The sequence below is a fragment of the Mustela nigripes genome, chromosome 5 (genome assembly GCF_022355385.1).
Source record: "Mustela nigripes isolate SB6536 chromosome 5, MUSNIG.SB6536, whole genome shotgun sequence".
NCBI classification, from domain to species: Eukaryota; Metazoa; Chordata; class Mammalia; order Carnivora; family Mustelidae; genus Mustela; species Mustela nigripes.
This window is the reverse complement of record NC_081561.1, coordinates 51,637,184-51,655,112: the sequence shown is the minus strand read 5'-3', so window position 1 is coordinate 51,655,112 and position 17,929 is coordinate 51,637,184. Positions and strand designations below refer to the sequence as shown.

The following is a 17,929-nucleotide window of genomic DNA, read 5'->3' as shown; positions in this document are numbered from 1 at the left end:
ATGCTTGAGGGACTTTCTTTTTCTGAGACACGGGTAGCTGGCTCTGGGGTCACAGAACTTAGAAGCGGCGGGGTCTGCTCATACTTCAAGGGCCGATTTGGTTCAGGGCTTTGAATAGATCACTTAAGTGCTTTGCACCTGTTATCCTCACAATCAAGTAACAGAAACTAAAATAAATAAATAAATAAAATTAATGTCTTGAATAACATCCTTGTGCAACTTAATGAGTTTCATGCTTTAATGTAAGGGAAGACATGTGTACACCCAGTTACAACATAATGCTAAGGGGGAATAACAGGACATGATTAGTTCTGCTAAGTTGCACAGAAGAGTTTATATCTGAGCCAGAATGTGGCTTTGCCAGGCATAGAGAGGGGCACAGTTAACCCTGGTGAAGTGTGTGGCTTGCTCAGGGAACCAGGACAGTCTGTTCTGACTTCTATGCACCAAGGATCAAAAAAACTAGGTCTCCTAATCTGCAAACTCCTGCTCCAATGTTATTTTATTTTACCCTTCTTTCTGCCTGGCCTCTCTCTATATTGAATTTTGGCTCGGGCATTTTTGGGCACAAAAGTACCAATGGTAAGACGAAATAGACCACAAGTGAGCTGGTGACTGGAAATCAGTTAACAGTTTAAACACCATTATGGATACCTACCACATAGATGAACCACACCCAAATAAATAGCATCCAACTCAAATGTTGTTTCCTTTTGAGAAATAACTCCCATTTTCATTATCAAAGATCTCACTGGTTTTACCTTTAAAAGCAAAGAGGGCCAAAGGGGAATCTTATTTCACTTTGTCTTAAACAATTATCTTTTGACACATTCTGGGGCACCTTTACTCTGATAGTTGCTGATAGGAGAGAGAAAGGATGAGTAAGTCAGTGTCCAAGGAGGTGCAACCCAATACACAGGGGACACAAGGCTTCTTACACAGCAGTGAAACGGAGCTTGTATCTCGATGTTCTGCTTACCAAACGTGTGGAATAGGCAGGTGAGTGTTCAGGGAGAAAAGAAATCAGGGTGGCCTGGAGAAGGCTTCGTGGTCAATGCAGAATTGAATTAAGGCCTTGAGGACATGTAAAGAGAAACTGAGAATTGAAGTGACTTGCTTGATTCATGGGAGCAAATAAAAAGTCCAGGCCTTGGGACTACCAAGAGAGTGGACTGTGTTAGTGGCAAAAGGGTTAACTTTTCATTGCTAGGGAAAGGGCTTTCCTTATATCCTGCTCCAAACTGGGCTTAATTTGTTATCAGATTCTTCTGCTATGGAAAGTACATTTCCCAGACTGATTTCCTGCCAGTGGAGTGTGCAGTGCTCTTCAAGGTTCACCTGGGTTGGCCCCAGTCCCAGCAGGACTGCGGGTGGGTGACGAAGCTTCCTGCAGGCGAGAGGCTGCGTTACTGTGCCAGCCCGCACCTAAGGAGGCCGGTAGTTACACTCTTACAGAAAGTCTGGGGGGACTCCTGTCCCTAGGCATCAATTAGCAGGCGGTTCAGACATCAGCGCTTACCTCTGCCCAAACAAGAAGTCTCTGAAGAGAAGCGAACCTCACACCCAGCTAACCTGTTGATTGACTTTGGACTGTTCAGTGTGTTCTAAACTGTTCCCAGCTCCCCTCAATCGTCCCACTGGAATGAAACACAGATACCATCTATTGCCTGTGGAAGGTGTGTTCTGTCTGTAATGATGCATTTGGAAAACAGTACCTGTTCAAGTGAGATGACCTGAGATGTGGGAAGTATAGGAAGTAATGAGGAAAATGCAGGAATCCTGACCAGAGGGTTCCAGCTGGAGAGAGAAAGGCACTAGGAGGAAATAAGCTCTGTTCAGATTCCCCAGAGCACAGCGGCAAGTTAATGTTGTCTTTTCTTTCTCCTATCAATATTATGGGGATGCACAGAGGAAGAGATCCAGAGCTGGAAGGGTCACTGAGCCCAGAAGTTAACATGTGTTTCTGGCAATCTGTAGCACACAGGAGCATCTCACTTTTTTCTCGGGCAGGGTTCAGCCATGTCAGGTTCCCATGTGGTCAGGGACTGACTGGTATGAAGGCCATGTGGGTTTGTGTGCAGTGATTACCTCTTTAGACAATATTGCTTATGTTGCCTTTCCCCATCTAAGAGAACATGATTGCCACTTTAATGGTAGATGTTAATATATTTATTTTTCCCTTTCTAAGCCCCCATGAGCATTAGCTTACATTATGGCAAGTATAAATAGGTTGCTTCCAATAATAATTTTATTAGTATGGAATCTTAACTAGTCGAACTCAAAATCCATAGAATAATGCAAATAAGTATATATTTCTTTATAATCCTGGGGTGATTTTTGTGTGGGGGTGAGGGAGAGTCTTAAAATCCATTGTACTCTTTAATGATGTTTTACCAAGTTTTACATTCTTATGTCAAATATTCTTATTTGTAGAATAGCAATAACTATTTTTCCAATTACAAAAGTAGTAAATGTACATTGTTAAAAAGTACTGTAATAGGGGGCACCTGAGTGGCTCAGTGGTTTAAGCCTCTGCCTTCAGTTAGGGTCATGATCTCAGGGTCCTGGGATTGAGTCCCATATGGGGCTCTCTGCTCGGTGGGGAGCCTGCCTACCTCTCTCTGCCTACCTCTCTGCCTACTTGTGATCTCTGTCAAATAAATCAAATCTTAAAAAAAAAAAAGTACTGTAATGCGGGGTACCTGGTGGCTCAGTCGGTTAAACATCCGACTCTGATTTCGGCTCAGGTTATGATCTCAGGGCCTGGGATTGGGTCTGGCGTCAGGCTCTGCACGCAGCATGGTGTTGGCTTGAGGATTTCTCTCTCCCTCTGCCCTTCTCCACCCATGCATGCACGTCTGCATTCTCTTTCTCTCAAAAATAAGTCTTTTAAAGAAAAAAGAGTACCATAATGATAGTATCTACCCTAGAAGAAAAGTAGAATTCTCCATAAGCCCACCACTTAACAATGTTCTGTATTACTGTTTTGATTATATGCAATCTCATACTTATTCTGTGCTATATGTATATGTTTACAAAAGTAGGACATATTCTTTTTAATTTGCTTCTTCCTTGTCACAATGTCTTTCATTCATTGTATTCAGCAAATGTATTCAGCATTGTATTCAGCAAATCCCTGCTGAGTACCTACTATGTGCAAATCAGTCCCTGTTCTAAGTGCAGGGGAGACTACATGAAAAAAAAAAACAAGGAAAAACATATTTCACATTCATCTTTCTAAAAACAATAAATGTCAAATATCTACATAATTATTTTAATAGGTCCATAGTATTCTATTGCATAGATTTATCAGAATTTATGAAATCAGATCTCCCATTTTTGGATATTGAGATATTACTTACGATTGTTAGGTTTTCTTAAATATGGACAGAATATGCATTAACCCTTTGTGAATCCGAATTCATGTCAAATTTATCTCTGCTAATAACAGGATTCTGCTGGTAGTGCCACTCTTTAAAATGATTTTATAAACATTTTTATGTTATCTGGCAGATGTGGCTATAAAGATCCATGTGGGCCCAGCAGCCTCTTGCTTGAAGGATGCTTAGAGATCCTGGAGGTGTTTGAGGCTGTTTACAGCTTCACATCTGTCTCCGTTAGGCCAAAGGCTGCTCAGAGCAAGTTTCCAGTTCTTATAAGTGGACCCTAAGTTGGCATTTTGACTGTTGTTTCTTCCCAGCCCTTTATAGTTATGCAGTGACGTGTAACGCTGGCCTTCTTTGGATTCTGGAAGCATTTCTTCTGCTCTCTTTGATGGAAATTGCTGCTCTTTTGTTCTCTGTCCAACAACCAGCAGGCCACCTTCCTGCCATCTGTGTGAGCCCCCCACACAGTGACATGAGGTGATGTCATAGAATCTGTTTGTTGGTGGTTTTAGCACACTGCTTGATCTTCCATACAAAGCAAAACAGCCCCGATGAACTGCAGAATTTTACAGAAAATTGCAGGATTTTACAGAAAATGCAGAAGATTACAGAATTTTACAACTCCATTTTGTGGACAATGACACCAAGGATAGAAAGGTTGCATGATTTGTGTAAACTCCCATAGTTAGTGGTAGAGCTGGAACAGGATGTTGGAATTTCTTTCTTTCTTTCTTTCTTTCATTTGAGAGAGAAAGAGAGAGCACATGCACGAGCCGGGAGAGGGGCAGATAGGGAGGGATAGAGAGAATCTGAAGCAGACTCCATGCTAAGTGCAGAACTTATCACAAGGCTTGATCCCTCAGCCCTGAGATCATGACCAGAGCAGAAATCAGAAGTCAGACTCTTAACCGACTGAGTCACCCAGGCGCCCCTAGAAGTTGGGAGGTCTACATCCTCATCTGGTGCTTTCCTAGAGAATCAGCTTTTCCAAGACTGTGTTCCATTTAAGTAGGAATTAGATCAGGGAACACCATTACTTTGAAGCACTTCTATTTGGCCTCCAGATACAATATCATCAATACCAAACTATGTCCATTTGCCAAATACGGAGTTTTTCATCTAATTCTCTACTTTGTTAATCAGGGAAAGACTTTTTAGATAGCATGCTACAGACAGCAGAATTCAGTGACTACTCAGTGTTGGTGTGCCTTCCTCCAACAGGCTGATAAATGACCTTGGTCTTTAGGTTTATGATTGGAATGCCTCACCACACCAGTTCTGCAAAGCCGGCCATAACAAATGGCATGTCTCTACAGTGAGAGGCCCACTGGGTTTATGATCACTTTTATCTGGGTTAGAGACCCATTTGGATTTTCTGATAGATTTCAGTCAGATTTTCTGGAAGTCACATTTTCTTCTCCTGAAATCTGATTTACAGATCAACTAAGTGGCAAAGAAATGAGCTTGTAATACTGATTGCTTTTGTAAGGCCAACTGCAAATTATCTTTGTTAATGGAGCAGAGAAGCAGTCCGATATACAGCAGTATATCTGAAGTTGCATGTCATCATTTTTGGGTATGCATTTAGAGCGCAGTTTTTAAGGACATAGTGGTTAAGAGCCCAGACTCTAGGGCCAACTGCTTTGGGTTACCTGCTGGCTCTGGGGCTTACTGTGTAGCCTTAGGAAAGTTACTTAATCTCTCTGTGCTTCTATTTCCTCAGCTGTAAAATGGGAATAATGACAAGAACAGTACTAATGCTAGATAGTTGTTAGGAAGTTTAAATGAGCTAATATTTGCAAAGAATCTAGAATACTTTCGAGCATGTAATAAACACCATGTAAGTGTTTGTTGTTACTGTTATTCTGACATTTTCATTCCATTTAGTCATTTATTCAACAACAATTTAACTGGAACATCTCCTTTGTGTTAGGCACAAGTAGGAGGTGATAAAAAATTCTCAAGCCCTCAAGGGATCTAATAGTTTAGTGGGCAGAGAATATAACAGGCACAATTCAAAGATACTGTAGGTTTGGTTCTATACAACCAAAGTGTTTACTGCAATCAACTGAGTCAAATGACTTCTTTGGTTTCCTAACACATATACAAGTTATATTTATACTATTCTGTGTCTGTCAAGTGTACAATAGCATTATGTCTTTAAAAAACAAAGTACATTCCTTTATTTGAAAAAAAAACTATTGCTAAAAAATGCTAATCATCATCTGAACTTTCAGTGAGTTGTAATCTTTTTGCTGGTAGAAGGTCTTTCCGTGATGTTGATGGCTGCTGACTGATCAAAGTGGTGGCTGATGAAGGCTGGGGTGGCTGTGGCATTTTCTTACAATAAGACAACCGTGAAGTTTGCCTCATCAGTGAACGAATTCTCTGTAGTATGTGATTCTGTTTGAAAGTGTTGGTATTTGACCTCTTCCCATGAATGTTCTTAATGACATCTGGAATCATGAATCCTTTCCAGGAGGTTTTCGGTTTACTTTGCCCAAAGCCATCAGAGGAATCACTATCTATGGCAGTTATAGCCTTATGAAATGTGAATTAAATAACATTTAATTTAATTTATATTGTAAATTCTGTAATTTATAAATTATGGAATTTATTTATTTTTAGGATTTTTAACTATTCATTTGAGAGAGACAGAGAGAAGCACAAGCAGAGGGAGAGGCAGAGGGAAAGGAAGAAACAGACTCTCCACTGAGCTGGGAGCCAGACATGAGGCTCAATTCCAGGATCTGGAGATCGTGACCTGAGCCAAAGGCAGACAACCAGCCATCTGAGCCACTCAGGTGCCCCTAAATTATGGAATTTAATTAAGAATTAAGTTAGATTTGAGAGTTGAAATGACTCCTTGATCCATGGGCTGCAGGATAGACGCGGTGTTAGCCAGTGTTAAAACATTAACCATCTCCATAGAGCTCTTGGGTGATCAGGTGCACTGTTAATGGCTGTAATATTTTGAAAGAAATCTTTGAGTAGTAAGTCTCAAAAGTGGGCTTAAAATGTTTAGTAAACCACGTTATAAACAGATGTGTTATCATCCAGGCTTTGCTATTCCCACTTATAGAGCACAGAGAAAGTAGACCAAGCATAATTCTTAAGGACCCTAGGACTTTTGGAATGGTCAGTGAGCACTGGCTTCAACTTAAAATCACTAGCTGCATTAGCTTCTAACAAGAGTCAGATTGTCCTTTGAAGCTCTGAAGCCAGGCACTGACTTCTCTGTAGCTACAAAAGTCCTAAATGGCATTTCCTTCCAATAGAAGGCTGTTACATCTACATTGAAAATTTATTTTGTTATTTAATGTAGCACCTTCATTAATTCTCTGGGCTAGACCTTCTGTGTAACCTGCTGCAGTTTTCTACATCAGTACCTGCTGCTTCACCTTGTACTTTTATGTTATGGAGATGGCTTCTTTCCTTAAACTTCAAAGTCAGCCTCTGCTGGCTCCAAACTTTTCTTCCTCAGTTTCCTTACCTCTCTCAGCTTTCAAAGAACTGAAGAGAATTAAGGCATTGCTCTGGATTAAGCTTTCACTGAAGGGAATGTTGTCGCTGGTTTCATCTTCTGTCCAGAACGTTGAAACTTTCTCCACATCAGCAATTAGGCGGTTTCACTTTCTTTTCATTGGTGTTTCACTGAGGTAGCACTTTGATTTCCTTCAAGAGCTTTTCCTCTGCATTCACAACTTGGCTGGTTTGTGCAGGAGGCCTAGCTCTGGGCCTGTCTTGGCTTTCAACATGCCTTCTGCATAAACCTTAATTATTTCTAGCTTTTGATTTGAAGTTAGAGATGTGTGAGTCCTCCTTTCACCTGAATACTCAGAGGCCATTGTAGGTTTATTAATTGGCCTAATTCCAATATTGTCATGTCTCAGGGGACAGGGAATCCCAAGTAGGGAAAGAGAGACCAGGGACTGGCCAGTCCATGGAGCAATCAACACACATTTATTAAGTTTGCAGTCTTATATGGGCACAGTCCATGGTACGAAAACAAATATCATCGTAATAGCAAAGATCACTGTAACAAATGTGGTAATAATGAAAAAGTTGGAAATATTATCAGAATTACCAAAATGTAACACAAAGTAAGCAAATGCTGTTGGAAAATGGTGCCGACAGACTTGTTGGATACAGTGCTGCCACCAACTTTCACTTGTAAAAAATGCAGTATCTGGGGGCACCTGCCTGGCTCAGTCAGTAAAGCATGCAACTCTTGATCTTGGGGTTGTAAGTTTGAGCCCCACACTGCATGTAGAGATTACTTAAAAATAAAATCTTTTTAAAAATGCATTATCTGCAAAGCACACTAAAACAAAACTCAGAAAAACAAGGTATGCCTATAATGCAAACCAGGACACTGTAATTATAAAGGATAGTGCTGTTTTTTGGGGGGGAAGGGTAGTGCAGTGGTAGTATAGGCAAAGAAGCACTTGTTTCCTGGGGAAATTTGAACTGGGGCATGAAGGATGAATAGGAGTTGGCCAGTGGGCATCAGTGGTGGGCATTCCAGTCATGTACACAAGCACAGAGACCTGAAAGAATGGTGGAATTAATGGAATACAACATAAAAGTGGCAGGGTTAGAGGATGGTTGGGAATAGTCATGGAGACACACAGGTAGGGACCAGAGGAAAGGCCTCCTATATCCTACAAAGGTGTAGGAGATAATGAGCACCCAAAGTAGGGTACATGTGAGCACCCAGAGCGAGGGAACCCAGCAGATGGAGGAGGTTGCAAGGAGCAGGAAGGGCCATGGGCATACCTGGTTTAAGCAGTTATATCTGTTACCAGGAGACTGGAGACCAGGCCAGGCGCCACACTGCTCATCTCTCCAGCTCCTCTCTGAAAGTTAAATGGTTATTTATGGGCATTTGACATTGCATAATGCAGAGAAACACAACACTCACAGAAACAGGTCATTTCATTGTTTTATTTATTTAGCGTGAAGAGGGGTTGCATTCTGGGTAGTTTTCATCCATCAAAGCTAGGTAGACAAAAACCAAACCTTCAAAATGCATACTTTGGTCATGATTTCTTTTTAAAAAGAAAATGTAAATATATAATTTTTTACTAAAATGTCAAATTATTGCTCTGAACATAGATTTTACCTGTTCTTCTCTTTCTATTTTTGTCTTACAATAATTATCTTTAATTTTTCTAAATCATCTTAAAGGAACATCTGAAATAAAACTTTAAGATTGGACCCCTAAATGGTCCAAAACACAATGTAACTTTTTTTTGTTTTAAAGATTTTATTTATTTATTTAACTGACAGAGAGAGAGAGAGAGAGAGAGATCACAAGTAGGCAAAGAGGCCTGCAGAGAGAGAGGGAAGCAGGCTCCCTGCTGAGCAGAGAGCCCGATGTGGGACTCGATCCCAGGACCCTGAGATCATGACTTGAGCCGAAGGCAGTGGCTTAACATACTGAGCCACCCAGGCGCCCCTGCTGCATACTATTTTAAATGTGGGAATTTGCATACCACGCAGTTCCTGCCTCAAACGGAGCTGGCCAGGAATGGAGGAGTGAGCAGAGTAAACCAACAATCAGGACCCCAGACCGAAGTGTGCTGGGGGAGGAAGGCCAGGGTAGAATGTTGCTGGGGAGAGTCTCAAAACTGGCTTAGGGGTTAGGAAAAGCTTGCTGGTGGAGCTCCTGGGAGGAACGTTGATGAACTGGAGTTGCCACTGGAGTTGCTGGACTGGAGGGTTGTCTTTGTATGCAGAAGAATGCACTAGAGATAAAAGAGTGTGGCACTTTTGAAAAACTTCCAGTGCTATATCATCTAGGCCATCAGTGGAGGGGTGGAGGGGCATGTGGATCCTCTCCTGGGAGAGGAAACTGGGAGTGTTAGGAAGTCAACAGAAGTTGGCCTGTTAAGGGCTAAGAGTTTGTGTTGTAAACAAGCAGTGGTGAGCTGCTATGGGATATGGGGAGGGGAGTGGTGATCAGATTTCCATTTTTAAACTAGCACCCTGAAGTGGCTTGGAAAAGAGGGTCTGGGGGACATGAGACAGGGGAGCTGGAGGAAGAAATATCAGTGATGACATTGCTATTATCCTCTGCATAAGTTCATTTTGAAGGCCTAAATGGAAAGCAGTAGAAATAGAATGAATGAGTGGATTCCAGAAATGTTCAGATAAAATCAACAGACCCTAAATGACTGATTTGATGTAGGGGAAGGGTTAAATCTGGGTTGAAGAAGTTTGAAAATGTTGAATTGAAGTGCCCGTGGAATACTCAGTTGGAAATCCAGGGCCACTGGATAACTGAATCTAAATTTCAGGGCAGATTTGGCTGCAGATGTATGTGTGGGAATCATCTGATACAGGTACTAGCTGAAACCAGGGGTATGGGAGCAGTACCCGCATGAGAGGGACTGTGGATGTGGAAAAGGGAGCAGATGGTGGACTGCAAATACCACAGTTGACAGGGTGGTGGAAGGAAACAAACAAAAAATCAGGCAAGACTAGAGAGGACTGTGTCATTTAAGCCAAGAGGGGAGGCATTGGTCAGCAGCCTGAATCCCCATAGCTTGGGTGAGATAAAGAGTAAAAAAGCTAAAAGCTTTCTGCAACATCAGATCTAAACTTTTGCTAATGCCATCGCACCTACCCCACTTGCTGCCTTATTCCTCCCCAAGAGCCCCTCTGCTCAGGGACCCACAAAAAAGCCACTGCATTCCCTCACTCATATTCACCCCTCTCCTGGAATGCCCTGCTCCTCACCCCTTCACGTGTCTCAGCCCCAGCACACCCAGAGTATGCTCTGTTCTGGAGACCTGTTTGTATTTCACTCTGCTTAACACCCAATTATAAGTGGTCTAGTGATATTGGCTACAGATTCATGAGCTTTCAGAATTACCTTGTAGGCTGTTTGAGGTGAGGGGTCTTATTTTTATTCTTCCTTCTTGGCTTTTGTAGTCTGCAATATTGTTGAGCTGACAGTCTTTGCTCTGGAAGAGCTCTGTTGTTGATCAAAATATGATGAGCTTAGCCAGTTCATGAGAATTCTTCAGGAATATTTCATTTTGACTGTCTCAGCAGAGGAGCTGGAGATAACCCTGTGCAGAAGAGATCATTCTAAGGTAATATCTTGGTTGGCTGATGATGACATCATCAAGGAGAAGTCCATGGGGACATGAAGGGAAGACCCTTACTTAGGGCCAGCACCAGGAAGGATGGAGGTATGTGCCTGCACTAACATCATGAGGCCAATATGTGGTTTCTTCCCAGATAGGTTCTCAGACTTTACAGCTGGCCCTTTGAAGCCCATTTCTAGAAGCACAACACACTCTGGCTCAGTGAAAGTAGTACTGTGTATGGGGGTTGCCACTGGACAAGGGCTTCTGAAGTTAATGAAGATAAAACAAAAAAGTCTACCCTCTCACCATTGCTGTGGCTGTGGTGGCTGTTCTCAGATGAAGGGAGAATTTTATGGCTGGGGAAGAGGCAGTTGCTGAGCATGGGACAAAGAAATAATCCCCTCTCTTTCTGACTATTATTTTAGAATTTTTCATGACCCTGCACTTCCAAAGAGGACTTTAGATCCTTTCACCCATAGATAGATGACCTAGATCTTTATAGTATCCTCATTGCTGACAGAGATAAGAGATCATATCTTGACTCAGAGGCCAATGGGGGTGGTGTCCCTGCAGCAACCAGGTCTCCTTGTGTTGGGGTGCACACTCCAGAGGATGGAGTTATTAAGGAGACCCTGAGGCTGGTGTGGCAGCATTTTAAAGATCCTTGGGAAAGAAAGTTTCATTTGCAGGAGGAATAATGATTCTGCCAATATTTTTTCTTGTGCATCCTTTCCTTTGAAGCTAAAGTTAAAACCCTTATATTTTGTACTTCTCTGCTTCTTAGTTCTATAAACCTCTCCTAGTTTATTTTCCATAAGTATGAGAGAAGTAGAAATAATTTTCTGAAAAGGACTTGTCAAGCTAAAGCCATGAAGTGAGGTTGGTGATAAGAAGACTGGAAGAATGCTTGGGGTAAGAGCCCTGCACACAGGGCTTTCTGGAAACTGACAATAAAGCAGCATCATGATCTGTCCTTTCTCCCTCAGAAGAGACAGATGCCAGTTGATTCCCAGGTCTGCATTGTGTTTGGTTCCAACTATTAGACAACCAAAACCCAGTTTTCAGTCCTTAGAAATTCATTTGTATTATTGCCCTAGACACCGTATTTTGTGGAGACAAACATAAGCAGAAATGGTGCAGTCATGTGTTAACTTTGGATGTGGACTTGTTTCCAGTTGGTTTGGGTGCCCAGAGATGATGGAAACACCCTTAGATGGCAATGCTTGGTGGGGCCTACCTGGGAGCATCCTTAGGGATACCTTCCTCTGCAGCTCATATCCCCAGTGACTCACCTCTTTTACTCCCAAGGACAAAATCAAACCAATATTTCTATCTGATTTCCCTCTCCACAAGAGATGGCAGAAGCCTATATCTAAAGAATAGCACTCTTTAATTCTGCAGGGCTCCAACAAAGCCCAGCTCCCCCAGGCCACATGGTTCTCAGCCAGTAGCCACAGGACAACTTGAAATATTATCCAGTGTCCCAGGCCCAGTCATGCAGTGGGTTCACTTGGTTCTGGGGCCAGCATACTCCACCTGTTCCCACCCTCCCGTCCCTTTCCCTTAGCCCTGATGTCCTCTGTCAGCAACAGCCACAGGAGGTCAGTTGGAGGAGTCTCCATCTAGAACTTAACTCCCAGTTCTTGGATCCCCCTGCTGGCCAACAGCAGAAGCTCGGCTTAGCTTTTTTTGTTTTAATGAATAAGGTATTCTGATGACTGTTTTCTTTCTCTCTCAGTCACCTTCTTTTTGTCCTTCTGACTCCATAATTCTTTTTTTTTTTTCTGACTCCATAATTCTTAATAAGCATTTAACCACCACAACCACTCATACAGTATGTAGAATTATTACTCCCATTTTACAGATGAAGAAATTGAAGCCTACTTAGCTCTATCTAGCCCAACCCAGCAGATGGCCCCAAACCAAGGACTGAATCCAGGTCTCCCTGGACTTTTTTATTTTTATTTTTATTTTTTTACATTTTATTAATTTTCATACCCTGCATTTTAGACCTGGTATTTTTTTCCTTTTCAATATTGATTAAGAAATGTGAGTAGGAAGATTAAATTTTCCTCACTAAAATTAGTAGTGCCTTGAGCAGCACTTGGTGTATCTCTCCCAGCTGAAGGGCTCTGAAGCAAGGGGGCCATTTAGATAAATCGATCAAGTTTTGAACTTCTCTGAAGAAAAGAGGCTGGGAAATACGAAGTAGAGAAGGTAGCTGGATATATGCTGAAAATCCATTTCCAATCCAATTTCTAATCCATTTACCCAAAAAAATCCAAATGAAATTTTGCAACTATTTTGTGAAATGTTTTATGAGACAATTGCTATGCTCATCTGGCTCATCTGTCATGTAAAAATTCCAAGTGTAGGGTAAATAAGAATTTTTGAGATCTGAAATTCATGGAGTATAGATTTAGGTACCCAGGAGAGGCAAATCCAAAGCTACTTACTTTCCAGAGCATAATTTAAAAAAAGAAACACCCCTCCCAATCTTTACAATTAGATTTTACGTTAAATTTAGGCCACATGCTAATTTCCTTTAATTGTTAAATTATTTCCCAGAATATGTACTGGTCTTTATCAACCAAATTCATGACTCATTTGCCTGTCTTTACATTGAAGTTCAAGTTAACTATTGCTTATCTCAGAATTTCAAGTTACTGGCAAACTTACTGGATATTTTAAGATGAGGTACTTAAGAAGTGTAGGCTGTGGTTAGCACCATAAATATTTACAATTTTGTAGTATCTCATACTATTAGAGCGTATGTGATGTCTACATTGTAATAGTATCTAGGAATACTCAAAGCCCCTGAAGGCACCCTTACTTATCTTGTGGCTGCCATTACAACAGGCTGGCTAACAGCCCCAGCCTACTAGATGGGACTTGGCTTCGCACCGCAGTGGGTAGCAGAGACGAAACCAGAACTTTCAGAACTTTCGGGTGGGAGGGGATCTTGGTATAACTCCACTGGGTACAGATGCAACAAAAATGAGGCTCAGAGAAGCCGCACGCGGCTGCCGGGCTCCCTGCCGCTCTAGAAGCACTAAGCAGCCCCACAGCCCTTGCCGCCGCCGCAGCTCCGAGCGCCTGCCCGCCCCCCTTGCCGGTGTGCCCCCCTTGCCGGTGTGCCGATTCTCCTGTGTTCTCCTCAGGTCCGGTCGGCCGCGCCGGCAGCCATGACGACCGCCATCTTGGAGCGCCTGAGCACGCTGTCGGTGAGCGGGCAGCAGCTGCGCCGCCTGCCCAAGCTCCTGGAGGACGGCCTTCCCAAGATGCCCTGCACCGTCCCCGAGACCGACGTGCCCCAGCTCTTCCGGGAGCCCTACATCCGCACCGGCTACCGCCCCACGGGCCACGAGTGGCGCTACTACTTCTTCAGCCTCTTTCAGAAGCACAACGAGGTGGTCAATGTGTGGACCCACTTGCTGGCCGCCCTGGCCGTGCTCCTGCGATTCTGGGCCTTCGCCGAGGCCGAGGCCTTGCCGTGGGCCTCCACGCGCTCGCTGCCCCTGCTCCTCTTCATCCTGTCGTCCATCACTTACCTCACGTGCAGCCTGCTGGCCCACCTGCTGCAGTCCAAGTCGGAGCTCTCGCACTACACCTTCTACTTCGTGGACTACGTGGGCGTCAGCGTCTACCAGTACGGCAGCGCCTTGGCCCACTTCTTCTACAGCTCCGACCAGGCCTGGTACGAGCTCTTCTGGCTCTTCTTCTTGCCCGCAGCTGCCTTCTGTGGCTGGCTGTCTTGCGCCGGCTGTTGCTACGCCAAGTACCGCTACCGGAGGCCTTACCCGGTCATGAGGAAGCTCTGTCAAGTGGTGCCGGCAGGGCTGGCCTTCGTCCTAGACATCAGCCCGGTGGCCCACCGTGTGGCCCTGTGCCACCTGGCTGGCTGCCAGGAGCAGGCGGCCTGGTACCACACCCTCCAGATCCTCTTCTTCCTGGTCAGCGCCTACTTCTTCTCCTGCCCGGTTCCTGAGAAGTACTTTCCGGGTTCCTGTGACATCGTGGGCCATGGGCATCAGATCTTCCATGCCTTTCTGTCTGTCTGCACGCTCTCTCAGCTGGAGGCCATCCTTCTGGACTACCAGGAGCGGCAGGAGATCTTTCTGCAGCGCCATGGCCCCCTGTCTGTCTACATGGCCTGCCTTTCTTTCTTCTTCTTGGCGGCCTGCAGCTCTGCCACCGCAGCGCTTCTGAGACACAAAGTCAAGGCGAGACTGACAAAGAAAGATTCCTGAGGCTGGCAGGTGGGGTGAGGTGTAGAGGCAGCCTGCCGTGATTTGGGGAAAGCTCAGTACAACAATAGGAGTTGACTTTTTGTTTTTAAGAGTTACTTTTAAATTAACACATATTTCCAAGGATATGCTATGGCATTGGAAAGCCAAAGGAGTCAAGAATTTTGTTGTTCAAAGCTGTTGCTAATAAAAGGAGTATTACTTTTCCCTCTGTGTCACAGCCTTACGAGATATAGGAAAGGAAGGGACTTTGGCTAGGATTCATGGGACACTGAATTAAGGACGATCTTTCTGCCTGAAAATTTAGTGGAATTTTGATTTTGGCCTCTAGGGCCAAGCCCTGGAGCTAAAGGGGTTATAAAGTTGGACTGGAAAGTGAGTATGTGGCTGGTCCACACCGTATTGGAATGGCCATACTACCATACTGGTCTTTGGTAATTGAATAAACTGACCCAAGAACTTGCTTTCATTTGGATTTCAGATTGTCCAGGGTGGAGAAGTCAGAAACTTCAAGATGATTCAGTGAAACCCTTAGACATAATGAATTACTTGGTTCATCTGATGTCTGGTCCCTCCTCTCTGGCCCACTTTGACACTGACCCTTTTCTCAGGATGACGTCTGCCTAGCTGTTTTCTCTACAGTGTACTCCCATCTGTACTTTGCATGGTAATATAGAGGACTACGAAGCAGTCGTATTTCCAGGAAATGCTTGGATCCATGTGGACATTCAGGAAGCTTATTTTCATATACTACTAAATGGTACTAGAAAGTACAGTGCCAAGAGCCATTAGAAGGTCCAGCCAACAAGCATGGATACTGTTTTGTGTCCTGAGACCCTTCTGTTTTATACCCGTGGACTGCAGTACTTGAGATCTATCAGGGCTATCTTACAGGCCAGAAAATCTGGGGCTTGTGCTAGGAAATCTTCTCCAGATTTGGACCAACATGTTTAAAGAAACAAAACCCCGAATAGAATGAATTGGTTCTGGCTCTTCTAGGGAACTGATTATTTCAAGAGGAACCCAAGGTCCAGATTCTTAACTAGATGCTGCCATTTACGGACCCACATATCTTCCCTAGTTCAGGGTCTTCAGGCAGGAGGCTATGCCTCAACTTAGAGATGGATCAAGCTCCAGGACAGATGAGCATGTGTGATCACTGTGGGTTGGTCCCTGAAGACTCCTGTGGTAAGATTGGTGAACCAGGTACCCTGTAGCTAGAATTTTCTGTTGTCCAGTAGCTCCTGTGGGATAGGGGGTACTTGTGATTGATGTGTTCTGGCCACACAACCCTCTCTGAGGACTGATTTATGTATTAATCCAGTGAAGGAGGCTATGTTGATGGAGGAGCCATGGGAGTCTTCTCAAAGGCTATGTTTCCTATCAGTCCCTTTTACTACAAAGGGAAGTACTTTGTTTTCACTCCAGTTTGATGAAACTCTTCTATTAATAGGTTATTTTATCTTCAGGTCTTTATTTTCTTCCTTTCTCTGAGCAGTTTGTGGATTTTGTGCCTTATAAATGGAAACATATGAACAGTTTACTTAATCCATGGGCATGCACAATTTGCAGTTTTGGGTTACTGGGATAAGAAAAAAAGAATGCATTGCTTTTGAAAGAAGAGTCCAGAATTACTTATAAATCAAAAGGCACTGTCAAAAAAAAAAAGACATTGTCAGTCTGCATTTTGGCAAAACAAAACAAAAAAACACAACCTCAACTGAAGTTTTCCTATAATCTTCATATCAAGAAAGCGTATGTCTTGTCTGCTACATGGATTTCCTAGGTGGATTTCTCTGTTAATCCTTAAATACCTGAACTTCTGTGCTACCCAAGTGTCTTACATAAGTTTCTGGGGTGCAGGCCAAATTCATCACAAATAAAGCTGACAAAACTGAAGCCAGTTGAACCAAACAAGGTGATGGGGGAATTGTACAAACACATCACAAGAAGAGGGTCAGTTTAAAATGTTTGAAATGTTCATTTTTATGGAGTGAAAGATCATATTCTTCTAAAAGTTAGGAGGAAAGTGTAAGTCAGGCTCTTGAATATGGCGGTGGTCCTGGTGGACAGAGATCTTCAGGCCAAATGCAGATAAATTTTAGAAAATAGGAAATAGGACAATAACAGTGATCTTCAAATGCAGTTGACAGACCAAGGTAAGCTGACACACTCTAAGCAGTCTATGACAAGTTCAGATAGATTAAGCTCTTTAAGATATTGCCACGAAATTATTACTTTAATTTACACAGGTATTGGTCCCTCAAGTGGTAGGAAATTTTTTAAAAATGAAGTTTTTCACCAGAGGTAATTGAGAGCACTGGGGACTAGGTACCTCATTAAAATACCAGTATCATAAAAACAAACAGATGAGATAATCAGTGTCTTATTAGAAATATATAAACATAAGAAATGCGAATGTTTTAAGTTACTCAGACTTTTGAGGGACTAAATACTCCTTTTAGAACATTTTCATTAAAATGAGTGTATCAGCCAGGAACAGGTCTAGTTTACTTAAAAGAAATGATTAAGTATTTGATAAAGGAGATGATTGTTTTCTTCCAACATAGCCTTCCCAACAGTTGACATCTGGAAATTCTGCCGGTTCTCTCTCTCTATTAAAATATAAATGCTTCTGGGAAACCTAAACCATCAGTCATTTACATCTTGTGAATAAAAATTCTGATGGATTTGTATGAGGCCCACTCAGGGTAAGGAAATGGGGCATCAGGACGCAGCTTACTGGGGACACATTTGCCTATTTCCCTCTTGTCTAGTACTTTCTGACTTATATTTACTAATGAGCTAACGTCAGTACTCAGATGTTGAAAGTTTCATTCCTCACCTCTGCTAAGAGCACTTCACTAAATAACAACACTCTGAGTCCTCTATTGGAAGCTTGAAATAGTAGGAGCTCAGGTTGTGGAATGAAGGTAGCTCATTCCTGACTCCTATCCACAAATGGTACTTTAATACTTAACAGGTTCTTCAGATGGTACACTGTAGTTTCAAGTGGACCCTCCAGATGGCGCTCATGTCTTACTCAGCGTGGCTATTGTATCCAAGTCTTCGGGTCGTTGATTGTATTGGTCCTAGTGTTTTGCTTGATTGCTTGGCGAAGAAAAAATGGAACTATTTTCTGTTTATATAAATCTACTTATACGAATGACCATTAAACAGATTTTGTATATATGGA

At 42.9% G+C, this 17,929-nt stretch overlaps 1 protein-coding gene across 3 annotated transcripts in view; it reads left to right on the top strand.

The window, feature by feature from the left end:
* PAQR8 (progestin and adipoQ receptor family member 8) overlaps window positions 1–17,929 on the top strand; it is a 42,474-nt gene extending 24,545 nt beyond the window's left edge. For 2 of the 3 annotated variants that reach the window (XM_059400257.1, XM_059400255.1), the window contains one exon: window positions 13,648–17,929. In XM_059400257.1, coding sequence (XP_059256240.1) covers window positions 13,672–14,736 — 1,065 coding nt within the window. In that variant the 5' untranslated portion in view covers window positions 13,648–13,671 and the 3' untranslated portion in view covers window positions 14,737–17,929. Of the gene's footprint in view, window positions 1–10,460; window positions 10,589–13,647 lie in introns of those variants that run through there. The other variant, XM_059400256.1, reaches the window with a different exon arrangement.